The sequence below is a fragment of the Leucoraja erinacea genome, chromosome 6 (genome assembly GCF_028641065.1).
Source record: "Leucoraja erinacea ecotype New England chromosome 6, Leri_hhj_1, whole genome shotgun sequence".
NCBI lineage: Eukaryota > Metazoa > Chordata > Chondrichthyes > Rajiformes > Rajidae > Leucoraja > Leucoraja erinaceus.
In genome coordinates, this window is record NC_073382.1 from 59,979,732 (window position 1) to 60,002,245 (window position 22,514).

At 41.3% G+C, this 22,514-nt stretch overlaps 1 protein-coding gene across 5 annotated transcripts in view; it reads right to left on the reverse strand.

Moving 5' to 3' along the window:
- tenm4 (teneurin transmembrane protein 4) overlaps positions 1-22,514 on the reverse strand; it is a 531,769-nt gene that overhangs the window by 148,081 nt on the left and 361,174 nt on the right. For all 5 annotated transcript variants that reach the window (XM_055637190.1, XM_055637189.1, XM_055637191.1 and 2 more), the window contains 4 exons: positions 15,858-16,072; positions 12,473-12,686; positions 8,932-9,033; positions 4,858-5,052 (listed from right to left, as the gene is read on the reverse strand). In XM_055637190.1, coding sequence (XP_055493165.1) covers positions 4,858-5,052; positions 8,932-9,033; positions 12,473-12,686; positions 15,858-16,072 — 726 coding nt within the window. The remainder of the gene's footprint in view (positions 1-4,857; positions 5,053-8,931; positions 9,034-12,472; positions 12,687-15,857; positions 16,073-22,514) is intronic.

Below are 22,514 nucleotides of genomic sequence, written 5' to 3' on the forward strand. Positions count from 1 at the left end.
AGGGATTTTAATGTGGAGGGACCGCTGCTCAAAATTTGCTTAACGTTTAGGTAAGAATACAACAGCCTTACTACTGGAAAATAACTAGGCACAATCCATATAATGTAATAAAAATGAACTGCACATGCTGCTTTATACCAAAAATAGACACAAAATGTTGGAATAACTCAAAGAGGCTATCCTTATCCTGGAGCTTATCCTTATCTCATACTATTTGTCTTTCATTTCTCGCCAGCCAACTGCCAAACAAAACCTCCTTGCACCTGATCCACCCATCTATTGCCAGGCTTTGTCCTGTCCCCACTTCTCTTCCAGCTTTCTACCCCCTACCACAATCAGTCTGAAGAAGGTTCTCAACGTTCGAAACGTCACCTATTCGTCTTCTCCAGAGAGACTGCCTGACCTTCTGAGTTACTCCAGCACTCTGTATCTTTTTTTTTTGTAAAACCATCTTAGAGACTAGCTGTGTCAAGTTCTGATTGGTACATCAGTCTTGCATAGATTCTCTGAAAGAAATAGCTTATGCACGGTTAATTAATTCTTGCAACATGAAATCTGCTCGCTTTGACTCAGTTGTGCACATACAGTAGTAAATGCCTACTATGTTCTGTGTGCTGAAGCAAAGCAAGAATGTCATTGTCCTATCAGGGACACATAACAATAAACTCACTTGAACAGTTTTGTAAATATTTCAAGGCAGGCTGAATCTTAGGCTGAAGGCATAATCTTAGTTGCACAATACCATTCAGTTTTAGTTTTAGTTTTCCAGAGATATAGCATGGTATTAGGCCCTTTCGGCCGACCAAATCCAGCCCAACTAGCGATCACCCTTACACTAGTATCATACATCTAGAAGCCAATTAACCTACAAACCTGTGCATCTTTAAAATGAAACTGGAGCACTCGGTGAAAACCCACTGTCACATGAAGATTGTACAAACTCCATACAGACAGCATCCGTATTCAGGATCGAACCTGGGTCTCTGGCGCTGTACGGCAGAAACTCTACTGTTGCGCCTCTGTGCTGCCTCACTTTTATAAATTCTAACGACTGAGGCTATGTTGACTTTTGTTTTGGATAACAGGGGTCTGTGAAATTTAAATCTTTGGCAATTTATTTAATTGTGAAGGACCAAAGTAAATTTACTCTACGCAAATCAATATAAATTGTTTGCTTATTATTGATTCAATGGAAATGATTTTAAATCCATATCCTCAAAAGGAAATATAAACACGACTTTCAATGTTATTAACACTTCGTATTTTACAATATTCAAAACCTGCAGAAATATCTTTTGGTGAGTGTGTAGAAAATCAAACGTATTTTTAATGCTTTATGGTAATCTTTGGTCAAGAAATAGTTAAATAGTAGCTCTTAATAAGTAATCAATTATTTCGTTGTCTCAATGCATTTCGTTGTCTCTAATGCATTTCGTTGTCTCTGTACTGTACACTGACAATGACAATTAAAAATTGAATCTGAATCTATTCTAAAATACAGTAGAATTGCTTGGGAATAGAACACATTTTTAACTGTTTGTTATTTCCAATAAGTTTCTTTCTGTAATTTATATAGGAAAGCAATTATTAGTGTGGGCATTCTTCAAAGCAATAAAGTATGATCGATATGTACATCTGTTGGCTCTAAGTATCACAGCCAGCTACATAAACAAGTTTTAATCTAATTTATAGCAGTGGAAATTATTGTGAAGTCATCAAAGTATTTAGGGAGTTTTGACTTTTGGTTTTAGAGATACAGCTGGAAACAGGCCCTTTGGCCCGCCGACCAGCAATCACCCCGTACACCAGCACTATCCTACACACTTGGGACAACTTACAATTTACAGAAGCCAATTAACCCACAAACCTGCACGTCCTTGCAGTGTGGGAGGAAACCGGAGCGCCCGGTGAAAACCCACGTGGTCACACGGAAAACGTACAAACTCTGAACAGACAGCACCCGTAGTCAGGATCAAACCCGGGTCTCTGGCACAGTAATGCAGCAGCTCTACTGCTACACCACCGTGCCACCCTAAGTTGTTTGCATTATTTTTCATCAAATTGCTTCCTGGTGCACATTGCACATAAACTTATTTTACTTCCGATTCTTGTTTTGATGTAAAAAGGTTTTCCTTTTCCCAGAGGGGAACTGAATTTTAGAATAACCTGTTGGCTTGCAGAAAAATTCTTGAAGAGGCTGATATTACTGTATCCTACATATACATGGGATATTGGCCGATGTATTCTGTGATCTTTTGGAACCCACTTTTGATCGGATTTCTGAGATTTAATTTTTATCTCCATAATTGACTTTATAACATAACCATGTCTGGTTGATTGCTGCTGATACCAACGCTCCAAACACAGATCAACCACCGCTACACACACCCAGGGACATCATCTCATCTGAGGAAGTTCAGAGGAAATTCAGCTGCACTGATCTTAAATCATACCATCTGTTGATTTAACTATTGGTCATAAAGTCATAAAAGATAGGAGTAGAATTACAAGTCTACTCCACCATTCAATCATGGCTGATCTATCTCTCCCTCCTAACCCCATTCTCCTGCCTTCTCCAAATTACCACTGACACCCGTACTAATCAAGAATCTATCTATCTCTGCCTTAAAAATATTCACTGACTTGGCCTCCACAGCCTTCTGTGGCAATGAATTCCACAGATTCACCACCCTCTGACTAAAGACATGTCTCCTCATATTGCCAGCGATGACATACCATTTACACTCAAACTCATATAATTAATCAGCAAAGCAGTGTCTAAATTATCTGGAATGCAGAACAATACAGCAATACGACTAAAAAAGGACAGTTTGCAGAACTAGTTGGCCGTGTTCTCGTTTGATCGTCATTTAAGAGAGTTTAATGCTGAAAAGCAGCGCTAACAGATTAAATACCTCACCCAATAATTAACATTGTGCTACCAACCCGCAGTAAAAGACCCCAAAACATGCACAGAACTGCTCCATTCTGGTAATCCAATTTCAAATTTCCAAAGGAGATACAAGGAACTGCAGATGCTGGTTTACAAAAAAGGACACAAAGTGCTGGACTAACTTAGCAGGCCAGGATGCATTCCTGGAAAACATTTTCTAGTTGATGTTTTGGGTCGGAACCCTTTTCAGACTGTTTCTGGTCAGGACCCTTCTTCAGATTGAAGACGTTTCCCTGCCCGAAGTGTCACTGATCCACGCTCTCCAGATATGGTGCGTAAGTTATTCCAGCACATTGTGTTCAAATTTGCAGTCAATTTTAGGCACTGCAGCAGGGCAGGAAGGAGCAGTGAAATTCTGACTTCCTGCAGATTTAAAGGCACATTATAGTACAGTTTATTTAAGAGATACAGCACGAAACAGGCTCTCTGGCCCACTGAGTTTGTGCCGACCAGCAATCCCCGCACACTAACCCTATCCTACACACACTAGGGACAATTTACAATTTTACCAAGCTAATTAACATACAACACTGTACCTCTTTGGAGTGTGGGAGGAAACCAGAGCACCCGGTGAAAACCCATGCAGGTCACAGGGGGAAGGTACAAACTCCGTACAGGCATCACCCATAGTCAGGGTCTCTGGTGGTGTAAGGCAGCAATTCTACCGTCGCGCCACCGTGCCACACAACAAATGTATATAATGTAAGACCAGTTATTTCAGTGCAATGATAGTAAAAACCTGAACCAATCACCGTTGTTGGCAAAGAAACAGGAAGAGATGATTAATTTATGTTACAATTATATGACAATGATTAAGTAACATGAAAGAAATGACGGGATATTCTAAGAATGGGTAATGAGGTAATGTACAGATGCTGCAACTGAAGATGAACATAAATGTAGACATCTGCTTGTGACCAATTGTAATTTACTTCAGTTGGTTGTCAGTTGCAGTTTCCTCGATATGCAATGTGTCGATACAAAAAATCCCAAGATTTATTACTTTCAAACATGTTAAATCGACATAAGGACCCATAACAAGGTTACAGTTTTGAAAACTTTGCACGCTAAAATTGTACAAAATTGTACAAGGCAACAAGTGATAGATGGGTAATGGTGCAAAAGAGACAAATGCAGGAGTAGCTGATATCTAAAGGATGCTTTCTACATGGGTGATGTGTACGGGCATCATCCAGAAGAATGGGGTATTTTGGAGAGAAAAAGGGCCATGAAACACGATTGCATTTCCTCTATGGCCCTTCAGCCCACCAAGTCCACGCCGACCATCGATCACCCGACCATGAAATAAAGAAGATAAGCACAAAATGCTGGAGTAACTCAACGTTTAGGCAGCATCTCTGGAGAAAAGGAATAGGTGATGCTTCGGGTCGAGACCTTTCTTTAGACTTTTTTGCTTCAGACTTCAGTGTGATGAAGGGTCTAGACCCAAAATGCCACCTATTCATTTTCTATAGAGATGCTGCCTGACCCGCTGAGTTACTCCAGCAATTTGTGTCTATCTTCAGTGTAAATGAGCAACTGCAGTTTCTTCCTACACATGAAAGAAAGATCCTGACAAGAGGCCACCTCTTAACCATTAATCAGCATACGAGGAGACCAACAAGGAATGAGGCAACGATGAAGAATATTTGTCGCGGCTTAACAGATAGCAGAATACCACGTAGTCTCCACTTGCATGGTGTCCTAAACTCTAGCTTTCATCCTGCTTTTTCAAGCACTTTCAAACTAGAGCACAGTGGCTATTAATCTGTTCCTCACTGGATGTAACCTTTCAGTATTTCTTCTCGCTGCAGTCTGGGGTATGATTAAATGCTTTGCTTCCTGTCCTGTATACATTCAGGCATCCTTACACTGGATGATTAATGGTGAAGTTGGCCATTTACCTTGTTTGCAATTCTCTCCTTTATAGCCCGAGTTGCAGATGCATGTCCCCATGATGCAGGTTCCATGGTTGCCACAGGTGGAGTCAAGGCACTGGTTTGTGGGAATGTCGCACTCTGCTCCCTTCCACCCACTGTGGCACAAACAGCGTCCTTTCACATACTGTCCATTGCCACTGCATAGCACTGGGCAAGATGCTGTGAAGCAAATCAAAGTTAAATCAACACTGGTAAAGTTTAGTTTAGTTTAGTTTAATTTAGAGATACATTGCTGAGACATTTGAACCAAAACCAACCAAATAATGAATGACCTAGACATAGTGGATGTGGAGAGGATGTTTGCAGTCGCGTCATAGAGTGATACAGTGTGGAAACTGACCCTTCAGCCCAACGTGCCCACACTGACCAACATGTCCCAGCTACACTAGTTCTACCTGCCTGCATTAGGTTCATATAATAATAAAAATAATAATATCTTTTATTGTCATTGCACATAAGCGCAACGAGATTTGATATGCAGCTTCCATGCGATGTCATAACATAAATAACTAACAAAATTTAGATTTAGATACCCCGAGAACATGGATTGTAAAACGAACAGTAAAACAGTCAAAACAGTTCAACAGACTAAAGTGCATTCCTCCATCCCTCCATCCATGTACCTGTCTAACTGTTTCTTAAATGTTGGGATAGTCCCTGCCTCAACTACCTTCACCAGCAGCTTGTTCCATACACCCGCCACCCGTTGTGTGAAAAAATGCACCTCTCAGAGTCCTATTAAATCTTTTCCCCTTGACTTTGCGGAGATAGTCTAGAACCAGATGGCACAGCCTCAGAATAAAATGACATACCTTTAAAATGAAGATGAGGAGGGATTTATTTAGCCAGAGGGTGGCGAATCTGTGGAATTCATTGCCTTAGATGGCGGTGGAGGCCAAGTCATTGGGTATTTTTAACACAGAGATTGATAACTTCTTGATTAGTAAGGGTATCAAAGGTTCTGGGAAGAAGGGATTGAGAGGGAAAAATAGATCGGCCATGATCAAATGGCGGAGCAGACACGATGGGCCGAATGGTCTCTGTTCCAACCTCTATTTGTCTTGATATGTTTAATAATCTTCAAACAATTCTGGTTTATTACAGGCTCCAATCAGTTTATCACATCTTGTTTGAATTGGAAGGGGTGGAACTAATCGTGGATAAACAAGAGTTTGGTGGAATACTGAGCAAAGATTTTCACAAGGCTGCAAACTAGATGTGGATTGAAGTGATTGTAGATTTCCAAAATAAATCATACATGAGAGGAACTTCCTCATGCTGATTGGGTGAAACCTCATGCTGATTGGGTGAAACATCATTCTGGCCGAGAGGCAGCCCATCTGATTTCAAGGTCAGTTTATTGTCACATGTACCAATTAAGGTCGGTGACAATTCTTGACGCAGATTAACATACTGATCTCCAAAAGCTGGAAGGATTGTACTGCCAATACCAAGGGCATAATGACATATTTCACCTGCAGAAATATAGATATATCATCTTGTTTTAATACATTTTAATCATTAGGAAGCACATTGAAGCATATTTTGTTTAAAATTAGTGGCCAAAAGCAAATAGACTCAAAGTGAACTATTTAAATTTAGCTTGAGGATAATTGGGAAAGAGCCAAAGAATGTTTTAAGTAGGACAATACATGAGCATTGCTTATACAACTCATTTTCTCCAACTGAATACTTCATTGCTTGTTTGTGCCTCCGGCATTCATGATTTATCTCATCCGATGTTAGTTATGGCTTTTGGGCCATTGCTTCATTTTGATTTCAGGAACCTCCCCAATGGGAATTAGTTGCCTTGTAAAGGTAATGGCTAAACCTCTGAAAACACCATCCTACAAAGCTCACAGGAAAAATATGCACTTTTGCTTCCAAAATACTGCTGTTCCATTCCCAATCCCATTCCTGGTATTATTGCAGAACTTTTTGATGTGTTATAGAATCTTTTTTTTTTTAATGACATGCATCCATATTTTAAATGGGACAATCTTTCACTTTGCAAACATGGAACATTGTTTTCCTCAACTGCTTCTCCAAAACATAATAGTGGCAGCGAGTTGTATGTTCTGAGATTTGGTTTATCTACAGTTAATGGAGCTGAATTTCAGAAGCAGAGAACAAAGGTACAGGCAGTACTATTTTGTGTGTTTAGATACAGATCTGGAGATAAAGTGGGGAAACAGGCCCTGTGGCCCACCAAGTCCACGCTGACCATTTACATTATTTGTCTGTTATCCCACTTTCACATCCTACACACTAGGGGCAATTTACAGAAGCCATTTAACCGACAAACCTGCGTGTCTGAGATGTGGGAGGAAACCTGAGCGCCTGGAGAAAACCCATGGGGTCACAAGGGGAACGTACAAACTCCGCACAGACAACAACCGTAGTCAGGATTGAACCGGATCTGTGGCATTGTGAGGCAGTAGCTCTACCACTGCACCATCATGCCAGCGGTCACTGAAGAAGAATCTCCTGACCATATATTCAATGTTTAAGAATAACGAAGAAACAAGGTGTACTAACTTTTGTGTTGTTATCTGTTTGAAGTGAAAACGAACCTTAACAATGAGACCAGTGTTGATCACATTGACTGTCAATTCATGTCAGGACAAGTACTAGACATTATAGAAAAGGGAGCATTTCTTTTGTTAAGGTGTCAGGTCTGAGTAATAACTACAAGGTTTATCTGATGATATATTCAATATTATCAGATACCTTGGAAATTAAACCAACAGTTTTTAAACTCAATTTATAGATTGCTTCTTAACTGACAAGTTTCTATCGTCTTTTTGAACACCTGAAAGGAGCTGGAGAATTTTGGCTGGTTTCAAGTAATATGCAGATGTACTAGGGCATCTATTCCTCGATCACCCTCCACCCTACGATGTATACTTGCCACCTCATCTCTCTTTGACACAGTCAGTCTTTGATTTTGCACAAGGGCCAATAATATTAACTCACAATAATAAACAATTGCAGCGGACAGATTCAGACCACGTTCTTGCCAATTGGCCCTATCCGAATCGTCGTCTGTCCATTCCCTCCACATATGCTGCCTGACCCACTGAGTTCAACCAGCACTTTGTGTATTGGCCTTATAGGTGATTCCAATGTGCACTGTATCATGGAAACCAATTTCAAGGCAATCAACTTAAGGGGCTGTCCCACTGCGGCGACCTAATCTGCGAGTTTAGAAGAGTTTGCCCTCGACTCAAACTCGCAGCATGGTCGACACGTGGTCCTAGGAGGTCCTATGAGGTCACTGGAACTCTCCTTCATGCTCGAGGGAAGTTCCTACATACTCGTGGCCTCAGCTAGGTAGCTGAAATTTTTTCAGTATGTTGAAAAATTTTCCGCGAGTAAAATTTGGTCGGCATGGATCTTTTTAACTCGTAGTGCAGTGGAGTGGGGTCACTATGTAGTGACAGGTAGTCGAGGGCAGCCGTAGGCAAAGCCTTCGTTGACCGGCCTTTTTAATTGGCTCATTGGAGTTTTCAGGACCAAAGAAAACCGACCGGTAGGTTAAATGCCCGCCAAACTTTATTATACTTCTTAAAATTGTCCCTACTCCTTCTTCCCCCCCCCCCCCCCGCGCTCTCTAAAGGACATACCATGCACTGTGCGTGTGTGTGTGTGTGTGTGTGTGTGTGTGTGTGTGTGTGTGTGTGTGTGTGTGTGTGTGTGTGTGTGTGTGTGTGTGTGTGTGTGTGTGTGTGTGTGTGTGTGCGGTCGGTCGGTCATCCAGCTCGCGGTTTCAACGCGTACGGTCGATCCAGCTCACGGTTTTTCAAGCGAGTGCCCTCGAGCTTGAAGGTCGAAGACAATCTTAACTCGCGGATTAGGTCGACGCAGTGGGACATCCCCTTTAATGTTACCAGTCCAGCACCAGACATTTTGCCCATTATTAAATGTTACCATTGTTTACATTTACACATATTCAGGGTGGAATCATTAGATTAGTTATTCTTCCATGATTCGGAAAATAATTTCAGACTGATAACTACTGCAAGAAAAAGCTGTTACCTCGGGCGCAGTCTGGTCCAATGTAACCAAGGAAACAGTGACATGTTCCTGAAATACACTCTCCATTCCCATAACAATTTGCCGGGCATTCATCTGCAGGCTCTGAGAGGAAGTGAAACCATAGGCCGACATTAGATTTTCTGAACATATATCAAGAACTGTAAAGATTAGTAACATGCATTATTGGGATGGAAGTTCCTCTTTTCTAAATACAAATTCCTTTTTATCCTACATTACCTTCTGCCGACACATTTTCCCTCCATCTCAGAACAGGATCATCTTCTGTTTCGTTCGAAAACACCTTACCCACTGACCAACAACAAGTGTACGGCTCTGTGGGGAAGCATTTCATTTTCTTTCCAATACAGGTCCACCACCAATTTTCCAGCACCCTTGGTTTCAGAGTCTTTCTGGATTATTGGTTATCATAGGATTACCCAGAGGAGTGCAATGGTACTGGGACGGCCACATGGGCCGCTGAGGGACTGAGATACCAGCCCGCAAAGTGGGCCTCAGGTTTACAGAGCCCCGGCTGGAGGGGGCAAACTTGACCTGCCGATCGACCGCAGAGGTCGGACATGGAAATGGATCAGCCGGCTTCGGCCAGAATGGAGTTGCAGAGACCCCGGCAGCCGCAAGGGGAAAATTCAACCCCTTGATCGACCACGGAAGTCCCGATGAGGTAGAGATCAGCCGCCTTACTGGGCCTAGACGCCAAATTTTCGGGAGACTTCCGGGGGGTAATTTCAAGTGCGCTCTCGTAATTTTGTCCCGATTAAAGGAGGCGCCGGGCCATCAGTTGCTGGAAAATCGGTGGTGGGCCTATATCTTGGTACAAGTGTAATATTTTGATTTTAGGCTGAGAGCAGTGCAGGCTGTGGGTTAAGAAGCGGCACTGGGGGGTGGTTAATTTGCAGTGCAGCTAAAAAGCTATCGAAGACACATCTGTAGCTAAATCTCCAGAATTCAACATAAATTAGGCATCACACAGATAAAGCCATTGACCAAAGTAAAATGTTAAAAGGAAACAGAATTCTATTTAAACGATTGTTCAGTAAATGATGGGTGAGAGGTGGACTGCAGAGTTGAATGAAGAACAGAGTTGTATTTTCCCCATGGTTGCTGGTGTGCTTTGTACTGGAAGTTGGGATAATTCAAGACAAATTCCAGTGCATGGTCTCAATCGACCGAGAAGATCAATTCAAAGGTTGTTACTTCAACCACTCGCACTGATAAATTCGCAGTGAATCACTGAGGGCCTGAACCTGCATTGGGTAGAATTGCTGTTGTTGCCAAATTAACACACCAAGATAAAGTCACGATAAAGTTGAGAATCAGAGAAAGGTATAAAAAGAGTCAGAAAGAAAGAGCAAGTGACTAATTAAAGATTTTTTTTAAATCGGACAATAATGAGGCCCAAACCCATAAAAATAAATTTCCTTGCCAGGCAGAACATTAAGTCTATCACAATTTGTACTTAAAAAACAGAGAAGTGGACCAGAATAATTCATGGTGAGTTTAGAATTTGTTGGCAAGCACCACACCTCCATTTATTACATAAACCTGTCTCCCGGCAAGTTTACTGAGGTAGTAACACACATGAAGGAGCCAGGAAGTGCAGGCAGCTGCTTCTTAATTTTTATGTTTAACTGCACATGTGCTAATGATCAAATTTAATCTTCAGTAACAATGAATTAGGTTAACCTCATCTTTACTTTTAGGTGAATATCCAAGCTACTAAAGCATCAAAATGTGTTGAACCTCCAGAAATGTTTAGCTTTTGCAGGTCAGAGCATCCAGGCTTCAATGTGTCCCTACTTGTTTACACCTTGCATTGACTGCATTCATTCTGGAAACTGTGTGAAATGTTATATGCAGCAGTCCCCACACAGTTAATTTTGGTTTTGTTGGGAGCAGAACAAAGAAACCCATTATTCCAACAGTGAGCTCAGTTTGGAGACAGAAAGTAGGCCAGTTATTTCCGTGTCTCTCTCTCGGAAATTGATTGACGAGTTAGAAGATCATGTTATGATGAATACTGTCGAAACTACAGGTAATCAATTACCTGAAACTAAATATTTCTTATACTCTATCACAGTGTCAATAGTTCCAGAGCGAACTGCTGAGAAACCTCCAGCTGCGGGCAGAGTATTCTTATTGCCTAATGCCGTCGGAAATACCATTCTCCAGGGGGCTAATCTTCAATGAAGTTTGCTGGAAGAGCGATTAAAAAAGCTCTAAACATTGGTCTTGGGATTTGTCTATGAGACAATAACTGAACACGGGGAGTGTAAATCATCTTGCAGTCAGGTAGACCTCAAAGGTAATTTACAGAACAAGGTATTGTGCACAACGTCTTGTCTTTGTAGACAGTTCCAACGAAGAAGGGTTTTTTTTTTGTTTCACAATAGAGTGAGTAGCTATATCTTTTCCCAAATGACATCAATCTCAATTTAATAAAAAGGTCCATAAGCTAGGGAAGAGTTTCATATTAAGGTTCAGAATTTACACAAATGTATGTGATGAATTTGCATATTAGGAAAGAAAAACCTGAAATTTAAATCAAAGCAGGTTTAAAATTGCTTAATTAACATTTGGTGGGCCACCTTCATGAACATTGCAGACAAAGCATTGCAGGCATAAAGAAGGGAAATGCACTTATAATACTTATTATCAAGCTTCCCCAAGGAATTAGGGCCATTGTCCTCGTTAACCAATTTGTGCACAGGAATTCCAACAAAAAACAGCAATGTCAAAGTAACCAGTGATGGATCTTAATGATGCACCTTATAAACTACATATTTAGTTTTTAGTTTTAGAGATACAGCACGGAAACATGCTCTTCAGCCCACCGAGCCCGCACCGACCAGCGATCCCCGCACATTAACACAAGCCTATACACACAAGGGACAATTTACACTTATACCAAGTATACAGACCCAAGCCAATTAACCTACAATCCTGTACGTCTTTGGATCAGGAGATGTTGAAATCTCCACTCCCCTTCTTTAAATGATGCTCTGGCATCTTTCACATTCACCTAAAGAGACACACTGGAACGTTGATTCAGTATCTCATCTAAAAGCTATTGGATCTCTTAAATGTGGGAAAGATATTTGAAGATAGAGCTACTTGTTTCAATTAATTTAGTGATTAATACCACAGGTTAAAATAGAGAAATTAAAGCAGGCAGAATTTCTATTTTTAAGAATACATTAACCACACACTTTTTGATTAAACTAAAAATAAGAAATCTTTCCATATTCAGCTTGAACCTAAAACCTTGGTAGCATAATGGTCAATGGGAATTAATATAAAGATACATATAAAATGGTTATGTTTTAGGAATAAATATAACTGAGCATATATGGGTTAGGTATTTTGAATTTGTCAGAAGCACGAGACTCTCTTATTTCTGTAATGGCAGAGCTGATCCCAGAGTATTTTCTTTGAGGGGTTAATCATACATTGTGTATAAAAAAAGTAATGACTGTAATTAGTAAATGTACCTGATCATCATTATGTTTCAGTGAGAACTTACCTATGGCAGTGGTTATAAAGGAGACCTGCTCCATCTGTTTCCCATCATTGTAGACGGCTAAATGCCAGATTCCAGAATCCAGATATCTGATGAATCCAGTCTCACGATTTGTCAGAGGGATCAAAGTCCTCTGTTGGTGTTGCTGGTATCCCTCCAGACTTCTCGTTTCCTGTGCTAGCAATCGCCTGCCATCCAATAATTCCACAAATCCAAACTAGGAAGAAAAGAATGACAAAACATGCTATTCTTAATGCTGCCCAATAACCACAGTAAACATGAATCTCTGGATGTTATCTGCCCTATAAAAATAACTGTACAAATACTGCACAAAATAACCTTTCCTCGGGGCTCTCAATGCAGGGGATGACAATGGCTCACTATAGACAATGGTTGATCTTCTGTCTCAGGTGGCACGGTGGCGCAGTGATAAAATTGTTGGATTACAACACCAGAGACCAGGGTTCAATCCTAACTACGGATGCTGTCTGTACGGTGTTTGTACGTTCTTCCTATGACCGCATGGGTTTTCTCCTGGTGCTCCGGCTTCCTCCTGCATTCCAACAACGTGTAGGTTTGTAGATTAAGTGGCTTCTGTAAACTGTCCCTAGTGTGTAGGATAAAACTACTGTACGGGTGATCGCTGGTCGGCGTAGACTCTCTGGGCCGAAAGGCCTGTTTCCACGTTGCATCTCAAAAAGCAAACAAATCTAAAACTATTCCCTTGTCTCTGATGCTATTATTACACTCAATCTCTGCTATTGCAAAAATAATTTTGTTTTGGTGATCCAGATCAACCTCTTAGCTTACTCACATTAATATTTCTCAGCCATGTTGGGATATTGTAGCACAAAAATCACATAATTCCATTTTTGCCTTAAAATGCTATTAGTTTCACTGCATTTTTGGACAGTTGAGTTGAGCTGACCTGATCTGATTAAAGGCACAATGGTTGTTGGAGTTTCCTGATTTGGGGAAATTGCTGATTCCAGTTTAAATTGTATCCAAATTGTATTCAAGATTATACTTGTTTACAGATCACCAAATCAATCCAATCAGGTGACCAAATTAAAGTTAAAAATAAGTTGATTTGTAAAATGTATTTCTAATAATAATAATAATATATTTTATTGTCATTGCACATAGGTGCGACGAGATTTGGTATGCAGCTTCCATCCGATAGTCATAACTTAAACAACTAATAAAATTTAGATATCCCGAGAAACATGATTTATAAACTCCCCCCACCCCAAAAAACCCCAGTAAAACAGTCTAAAGTGAAAATATGTCTGTGCCGGCGATGTGCATGAATACAGCAGGGCCGGTTCAGAGCAGCAATAGCTCTGGGGAATAAGCTGTTCCTGAGTCTGGAGGTGCGGGCTTAAAATACCTTGTAACGTCTGTCATAAGGTAGGAGTTCACAGACTATTCTTGAATGTTGATGACAACAGATTCATGTTCAACACTAAAATAGGTTTTTATTTACACTGTGTTTACCTTTTTAACTGGCAGCCATACTTAGTTATGAGCTAATGTATTAAACTTACCAATAGTTGGTCATAAAGTCATAGTCATAGTGAGGAACCAGGCACTTTGGCCCAACTTACCCTCACTGACCAACATGTCCCACCTACATTAGTCCCATCTGCCTGTGTTTGGTCCATATCCCTCCTGACATGTCCTATCGATGAACCTGTCTAAATGTTTCTTTTAAACATTGAGATAGTACCTGCATCAACTCCCACCTCTGGCAGTTCGTTCCATACATCCACCACCCTTTGTGTGAAAATGTTACCCTCAATTAAATCTTTCCCTCCTCGCCTAAAATATCCTCTGGTTCACGATTCCAGGAGACTCTGTGTGTCTATTCCTCTTATGATTCCTCTATTAGATCACCCGTCATCCTCCTGCGCTCCAGGGAACAGAGTCTCAGCCTACTCAATAGCTGCTCAACATCTCCCCACAGCTCAGGCCCTTGAATCCTGACACCATCTTCAGAAATCATCTCTGCAACTGAGCTCCACCCTGCTGAGTTTCCCCAGAATATACCATGGGGAAATCAACTCTTCCATCCGGTGTAAGTTAAGACCTAGTGCAATATATGCCACTTCATTCATTCCAGAGGAAATAGAAGGCTCAAGGAAGAAAGGCAAAAATTCATTTCCTTTCTTTTAAAGTTTACAGTCTTCAATGTTTAAAATTATTTTATTAAAGTGTTTAAAATATTTAGTTTCCTGTTTTTTTTAAAAGTAAATGTTCAGATGTTTCACATTGTATTTCATTCTTAGTAGTTTTTGTGTTTCAGGAATGTCAGCAGCATCTAGAAACATTTACAACTGACAAGATTTATCAGCTGGCAAACTTGGGAGCAGAGACATAACCTAATAAAGTTTTTCAAGGCAGCCTCAGAGGATAGGTCAATGTAGCTGCAGGACCCACAACCATTTTGTGGTCTGCTTTCTGCAGGTTACATTCCTGGCATCTAAAGTAGTAGCTTTCGTCATGACTGCAGGCATCAAATATTGGGCGGCACAGTGGTGCAGCTGGTAGAGCTGCTCTCTCATAGTGCCAGAGACCTGGGTTGCATCCTAATCTTGGGTGGTGGAGTTTGCCCTGTGATCGCATGGGTTTATTCTGGGTGCTCCGGTTTCCTCGAAATCCCAAAGATGTGCAGGTTATTTATGGGTTATTTGGCCTCTGTAAATTGCCCCTAGTGTATAGGGAGTCGTGACGAAAGTGGGAATAATGTAGAACTAGTGTGAACGGGTGATCGATGGCCGACATGGACCCAGTGGGCCGAAGGGCCTGTTTCCACGCTGCATTTCTAAACTAAATTATGTGCAGTGGGCCCATATTTGGTAATAAATGGTATGTTATCTTTTTCAATTTATTTGGCTCCAATCGTATGACCAGCATTTAATGCCTACTCTGTGGGCTCTTACACCACATTCTTGAGTGGCTGCAGTCCTTCTATTGAAGGAAGTCCATTCATGTGCATGTTATTTCATAAGTTATAGAGGTGGAATTAGGCCATTCGACCCATGAAGTCTACTCCACCATTCAATCATGGCTGATCTATCTTTCCCTCTCAACCCCACTCTCCTATCTTCTCCCCTGACACTCTTATTAATCAAGAATCTGTAACTTTCTCCTTTAAAAATACCCATCGACTTGGCCTCCACATCCATCTGTGGCAATGAATTCCATAGATTCACCACCCTTTGACCAAAGAAATTCCTCCTCATCTCCTTTCGAAAGGCTGTGGCTTCTGGTCCTGGACTCTCGCACTAGTGGGAACATCCTCTCCACATTCACTTTATTTCACTATTTGGTAAGTTTCAATGAGGTCCCCCCTCATCCATCCATCCATCCATCCATCCATATTTACCTGTGTGTGGGATGGAGGGAGACCACGACGACCATAAATTCCAATCAGAGCATCCTTTCCCAATGACACATTGAATTTCAAATACATTGGATGATCTATGAACACTTGCGTGCGCCAGAATAGGCCGGGTGGTATCTTTTGAGTAATTCTTCGCCCAATATCAATTTCTCCTGAATCAATGTAGCTGTCATCTGGGATTAAATTGTCTGTTTTTCCTGTGAAAACATTAAGAGAATTGTACTTCCTTGTTAACTGAAGGGAAAATTGCTGCCACAAAACCCGAAGGAAGAAACTGCACAAAAATAATCCAAATTTAGAGAATTTGAGAAAGGAGGAGAAAGCAAACTCATAAATATGCAGACAAAAAAACAAATGCAGTGTTTATTACCCAGCTATGTGTAATATAAGATTTTTTTGCAATCTGATTTACTATTACAATCATTTAAAAGACCGTTATATTTTATTTAAACTTGCAATTTAGATTTTCTAAAAGCCGAGCCAAATTGTCACAAAGAGCTGATCCAGTTAATAGTGACATTCTACTGATGTTGCTTACAAATGAATTTAATTAAATTTTGTTTCACTAAAATTAAGCCAGACTCAGACATGAATAATCCTATGGTTTGCTATCTTTAGATTATTTATTTTGATTCATATTACCTTGCACTTAGCATGACATTTAACTGCTACGAATGCCTTTTTAATATAGAATTCTCAAAGGCTAACTATCTGCCGTTCAGGTCAAGAGCATTAGCAAAAAAAAAAAACTATTTTATCCTAATGTGTGACTCAGAATAAAGGCATGTCTGTAATTACATTTTTGATTAATATTCAACAGCCTGTTTCTCTGCAATTTTGTGCTGTCAGTTATGATTTGCAAAATAGCTAACTTTTGTTATTGGTATTTTATTAATAACTGAAAATAATATCAGGTAAGTTTCCCTTTTAATACACTTCTGCCTTCTATTGAAGCTTGCAGTGACTTTTGACATATGTTATATTCATGGCCTGGTTTTTGGGTTGATATAAAGAAGACTCCATTGATAGTTGTTCAAATAAATGGTTGTCAAGAAAAAGACTTTGATTCAAATGATGCATCAAAAGTCAATTTTTACTTCAAACTGAACTGCCAAAGTTTGCTCATGATAATTCAAACTTTGAATGGTTTCAAATTTGTTGAACTATTCCACAACTTGGAATTGTACAATATAAATTATACTGAAGGGTCTTGACCCGAAATGTCACCCATTCCTTCTCCCCAGAGATGCTGTCTGTCCCGCTGAGTTACTCCAGCTTTTTGTGTCTATCTTCAGTTTAAACTAGTATCTGCAGTTCCTTCTTACACATCTAATATAAGTTATACAGCAGGATGGGATCTAATGCGACGAAAATTAATTATTTAAAAAGTTGACGAGAAGATTTTGTATTAAAAGTCATTCATGTAAAGTATATTTTATGCACTGAAGGATTGAGTTGAGGTGCGTATTTGTGCACTAATGCAATCCACACATGTGAGTGTGTGCGGTGGACTATTGAATTGTGTGCTTGGCATGACAACACACAGAGACTGCAGGGTTGCTTGGCAACTCTCGTGTCAATTAGCATTTAACTCATGTCTCATGTCAATGAGCATTTAACTTTTGAGCAAACCACAAAGTGCTAGAGCAACTCAGCAGATCAGGCTGCATCTGTGGAGGAAAATGGACAGACGATGGTTTGGGTTGGACCTTCTTTGGACTGAAACATCACTTATCCGTTCCCTCCACAGATGCTGCCTGACCCGCTGAGTTATTCCAAAATTTTGTGTTTTGCTTAGGATTCCAGATTCTGCAGTTCTTTGTGTCAGCATTCGTCTTGTTTGAAATCATGACTACAACATTGTACTGAGTGAACATGAACAGTGAACCAGGTTTTGACCAGGAAAGCAAGCCTTGAAATATCATAAGAACTTAAGTGTTACTTGAAAGAACATCTCCTATTTCAGCAGGTGGCTGTTATGGAATAAAAGGATGGATTCTTCTATGGTACACACATGGCCCAGATTTGTCTGCGTTTTGCAGGTGAAACCATCCCCATTCTCTGTGCATGGGAAGCTGATCCATGTTCATTTTTGGGTAGGTTTCCTTAAGCATTGAGTGCTCACTCCAGTGTACACTTTTTAAATAATGTGGCACTGTGGTGCAGCGGTAGAGTCGCTGCCTTACAGCGCCAGAGACCTGGGTTCGATTCTGACTATAAGTGCAGTCTGTATGGAGTTTGTAGGTTCTCCCCGTGACCTGCGTGGGTTTTCTCTGGGTGCTCCAGTTTCCTCCCACACTCCAAAGATGCACAGGTTTGTTTATCTAATTGGCTTGGTAAATTGTAAATAGTCCCTGGTGTGTGTTGGATAATGTTAGGGCGTGTGGATCGCTGGTCGGCGTGGCCTTGGCGGGCTGAAGGGCCTGTTTCCTTGCCGTAACTGTAGAACTAAAACATTGAATTAATCCAACAATTTGGAGCATCACATACTGTCACCTTAAGAGCTCATATCATGGTGGCAGATCAAGCAGGTAAGGTGTGTTCTTTGAACAAATCCTGAAACTCCTTGCGGCATTCTCTAATGAAGCCAGGGAGATTGCAACACATGCTCACACCAATCCTTGCTCACCAAGCATGTGTGAAACATTACTCCCCTTTGGACATGAATCAAACTGGCCATAGTCTGCCAGCCATCTCAGTGCATCTTTCTGTGCATTAAACCTTTACCATCCAAAGGCATAAGGCCAGAAACTACCAATTAGCGCCAAGATTTTATTTGATACAGAAATGAAATGAGGACTGCTGCCCTTAACTCCTGCCCTACCTCCAGATTCAGGACCAGTTTCTTCATAGCTGTTATCAGGCAACTGTATGGTCCTCTCATCAGCTAGATTGTGGTCCTGACCTCCTGTCTACTTCATTGAAGACCATTGAACTGTCTTTAATTGGACTTTATTGAACATTATGTCTGCACTAATTTTGCACCCTCTATCTGTGCACGATGGACAGCTTGATTGTATTCATGTATATATAGTCTTTACATTGACTGGATAGCATGTAAACAAAAGTTTTTCACTGTATCTCGGTACACGTGACAATAATAAACTAAACTAAACATATTTGTGCAACACTGTCAGTTAGACTACACTGTATGTATGACACCATGGGGCACAGCCAACAGGACTTGTGTGCAATGAATGCTTGGGGTACTACTCAGTTACTGTTCATCTGTGCAGGCCTGCTAATGGCACATCTTTGTGGGACCTGGGTATGCTGAGCTGTAGTCATGAGCTCTGGCACATTAATTCTCCTGCAGAGTAGGACCTCTTTAACTTTGCTACTTACTCCATTCTCTCCCTGCTGGAAACCTTCCTCACGCCTGGCAAACATGGACAGCGCCTCCCGCTCCAGTTAAATGTCATTTCAACCCCCTCCACTGATGCCGTCCCCCTCCTCATGGCCTGATGTGACTTGCTGACATCTCTGTCCTCTGACATTTATTGTCACTCCACTCCCGACTTCTCTCCTCCACACTCACCACTCCATGCCCCACAATTCCTAATCTACCCGAGGTGAAACTGAAGATAAAAAGGTTTGGTTCATTGTCATATCAACCAGGGTGCAATGAAATTCATTGTTCACATGAAGGTCACAGATTAGACAGTATATATATGCAGTAGTAATGAATTCAGCATAATAAAATACAATGATTGTAGTGCAAATCCAAATAGTGCAAAAGTATATTGAAGTACAATATCACAATGACCGAATAGAGTTACGAGTATAGGTTCATCACTTGGAGCAGAATCTGGCCATTCGGCCCTTCAAGTCTACTCTGCCATTCAATCATGGCTGATCTATCTCTCCCTTTCAACCCCATTCTCCTGCCTTTGCCCCATAACCCCTGACACCCTTACTAATCAAGAATCTGTCAATCTCTATCTTAAAAATATCCACTGACTTGGCCTTCACATCTGTGGCCATGAATTCCACAACTTCACCACCCTCTGACTAAAGAAGTTCCTTCTCATCTCCTATCTCAAGGTATGTCCTTTTATTCTGGGGCTAAAACCTGTAGTCCTAGACTCTCCCACTAGTGGAAACATCCTCTCCACTAGAAAGGTCCAGACCTTTCACTAGTCAGTATGTGACAGCAATTCTGGGAAACGGATATAAAATATGTGATTGTTTCAGGAGACAGGTAGCTGTGGGGAAGAGGTTGTTCTTAAGTTTAGATGTCTGGGCTTTCAAGCTCCTGTATCTTCTCCCAGAAGGTAGAAGAGAGAGAGAGGGGAATGGCCAAGGGTGCAGGCATCCTTATTCACTCGGGGCTGTGTTCGCCACTCTCTGCAGTTTGATCTGGTCAAGGGACAAGCAGTTGTAATTCCAGGCCAAGATGCATCCTGCCAGAATACCTTGTACAGCGCATCTGTAGAAGTTCAAGAGAATTCTCGTGGACATGCAGAATCTTCTCAGATGCTTAAGAAATTAAATATGCCGATTTTTTTTCCTTAGATCCATAAAAAATTCTGTCACTTTACTGAAAGGCTCTGTTTTTCTCCCACACCCGGGCACAAGGTTCTTGATCTCCTTCATTTCATCATCGTTTTAGATCTGACAGTCAACTGTGGCATTAGTGATTCAATGGTTCTAGACCAAGGTACAATGAAATTCCTTTATTGCATGCAGTTTGGTAAGATTATTGCCATACTTAAGTACAATCCCTGATTAAGTACAGAATGCATAGATACAGCACAGATAGAGTCCATATGCAAGAGTCGTCAAGTTTTGGCACCATCTTCAAAGTGCCAGCTGTAGCCGGCCGTAAAGGCCCATTGTAGCCATCACCTCCATCAGTGTGAACCATCGTCCATCTCCTCTCCTGACCACTTTCAGCCTTCGTACCCGGGAGGGGGGTGGGGGGGTGGGGGGGGTGCCTCCGCAGCCGACTTTGAGGGCGTGGAAGGTAAGATCGGCAGTTCTTCTTACCGGTCCATTGTTCAGCGTCTGACGCCGTAGCTGACTCTCCATTTTCCGGCCTTCGGGGGCGAGCATGAGACAAGCTTCGGACGAGGCTCCCACTCCAGGCAGGTTCCCGACTTGCAGTGGGCAAACCAGGCCTGCTGCCGGGGAATGGCCCCGGCTCGCCGCCCTTCGGGAGCTTCTTCCGTAAGCTTAAAGCTTAAAGCTTGAGTTGCCATTGTACTTGTCCACACAGTTCTTGGGATACAGGGAGAAGAGCATGCGACTGAGCGTATAACCCCGAGGGTCATCTGTGTTGAGGGTCAGGGTGGTGGAAATTGCATGACCGACTGAGGTCAGCTGGCCAGTAAATCCCAAAACCAGTTGCAGATGGAAGTTCCAAGGCCAAGGTTCAGAAGTTTAGAGATGAGCTTATTCAGTATTATGGTGTTGAAGGTTCTGTAGTTAATGAATAGGATCCAGACAAGGCTAGAACCTTGCAGTGGGGACCTACCCACAAAGCGTTCATTGGCCATTGCTAATTTCCAGTTTAATGGCATCTTGATGCATGTAATAAACCTTAACTTCAGTTTGATTTCATGTATACACAAACTAGATTTCCAAAAGTATTACTCAATCAACCGTTTAATGGCCCCTTAGCAGAAGCATCCACGTCATGGGGCCGGAAACTGGAAGTATCCCGAGCTAATTCTGCTACCACCATCATCTATTGTGACTAGTGATGGCTTCCATTGATTGTCGCCGGAAGCTTGCGTCCGTCCTTTTCAGGATGGACGCGGTCAACATTTATAACAAGATGGACACGAAAAGAAGAAGAACTGTTTAAGACTACATTTCTGTGATACTTCTCATCAAATTACAATTAAATGTTTGCAATATTGCATACATTGAATGCTAAATCAAAATATTCCCTCCAAATCCCTCCTTGGCTTTGCCTCGTGATTGATGGATTCTCAAATACTTCCTGCACTTCTCTGATATTATTACATGTATCCATTTTTGCCTGAAACTCTCTCAGCAATTCTGGAAGCCCTCCACAGTCTCTCCACCCATCTCCCTACTTCCACAAATCCCCTCATAGTTCTGTTTCTACTATATCCCTTCACGATTATCCCCGCAGTCTTCTTAAGATTTGTGCCCTGAGAGTACTGAGACTTCTACGCACTCAGAATTTGCGCTGGTAATTTAAATTGTGCTTAAATGCACTCTGACCTGCCGTACACGTCACTGAAGATGTTTATAAAATCAATAGAATGTATTTGTGCTTCAAAGTACTTGCTATGCAGTTTGCATTTAAATCTCTGTTAGGGTCCACTACAATGTATCCTGCAGCCTGTGTTTTTCTGTGTCAATCTGCTGGGTATTTTAAGGCAGAGATTCTTGATTGGTAAGGGTGTCATGGGTAACGGGGAGAAGGCAAGAGAATGGGGTTGAGAGCAAAAGATAGATCAGCCATAATTGAATGGCAGAGTAGACTCAATGGGCTGAAGGGCCTACTTCCACTCCTATGGATCTCTTAGAATGTTCTTTAAGCATGTTTATAGGCTGTTAGAATGTATAGAATGTTCTTTAAGCATGTTTATAGATATCAAAGATATCTTACTGATACAGGGCTTGCCTGGGTAACTGGAGATCTGACAAGGAAATCCAGCTTTA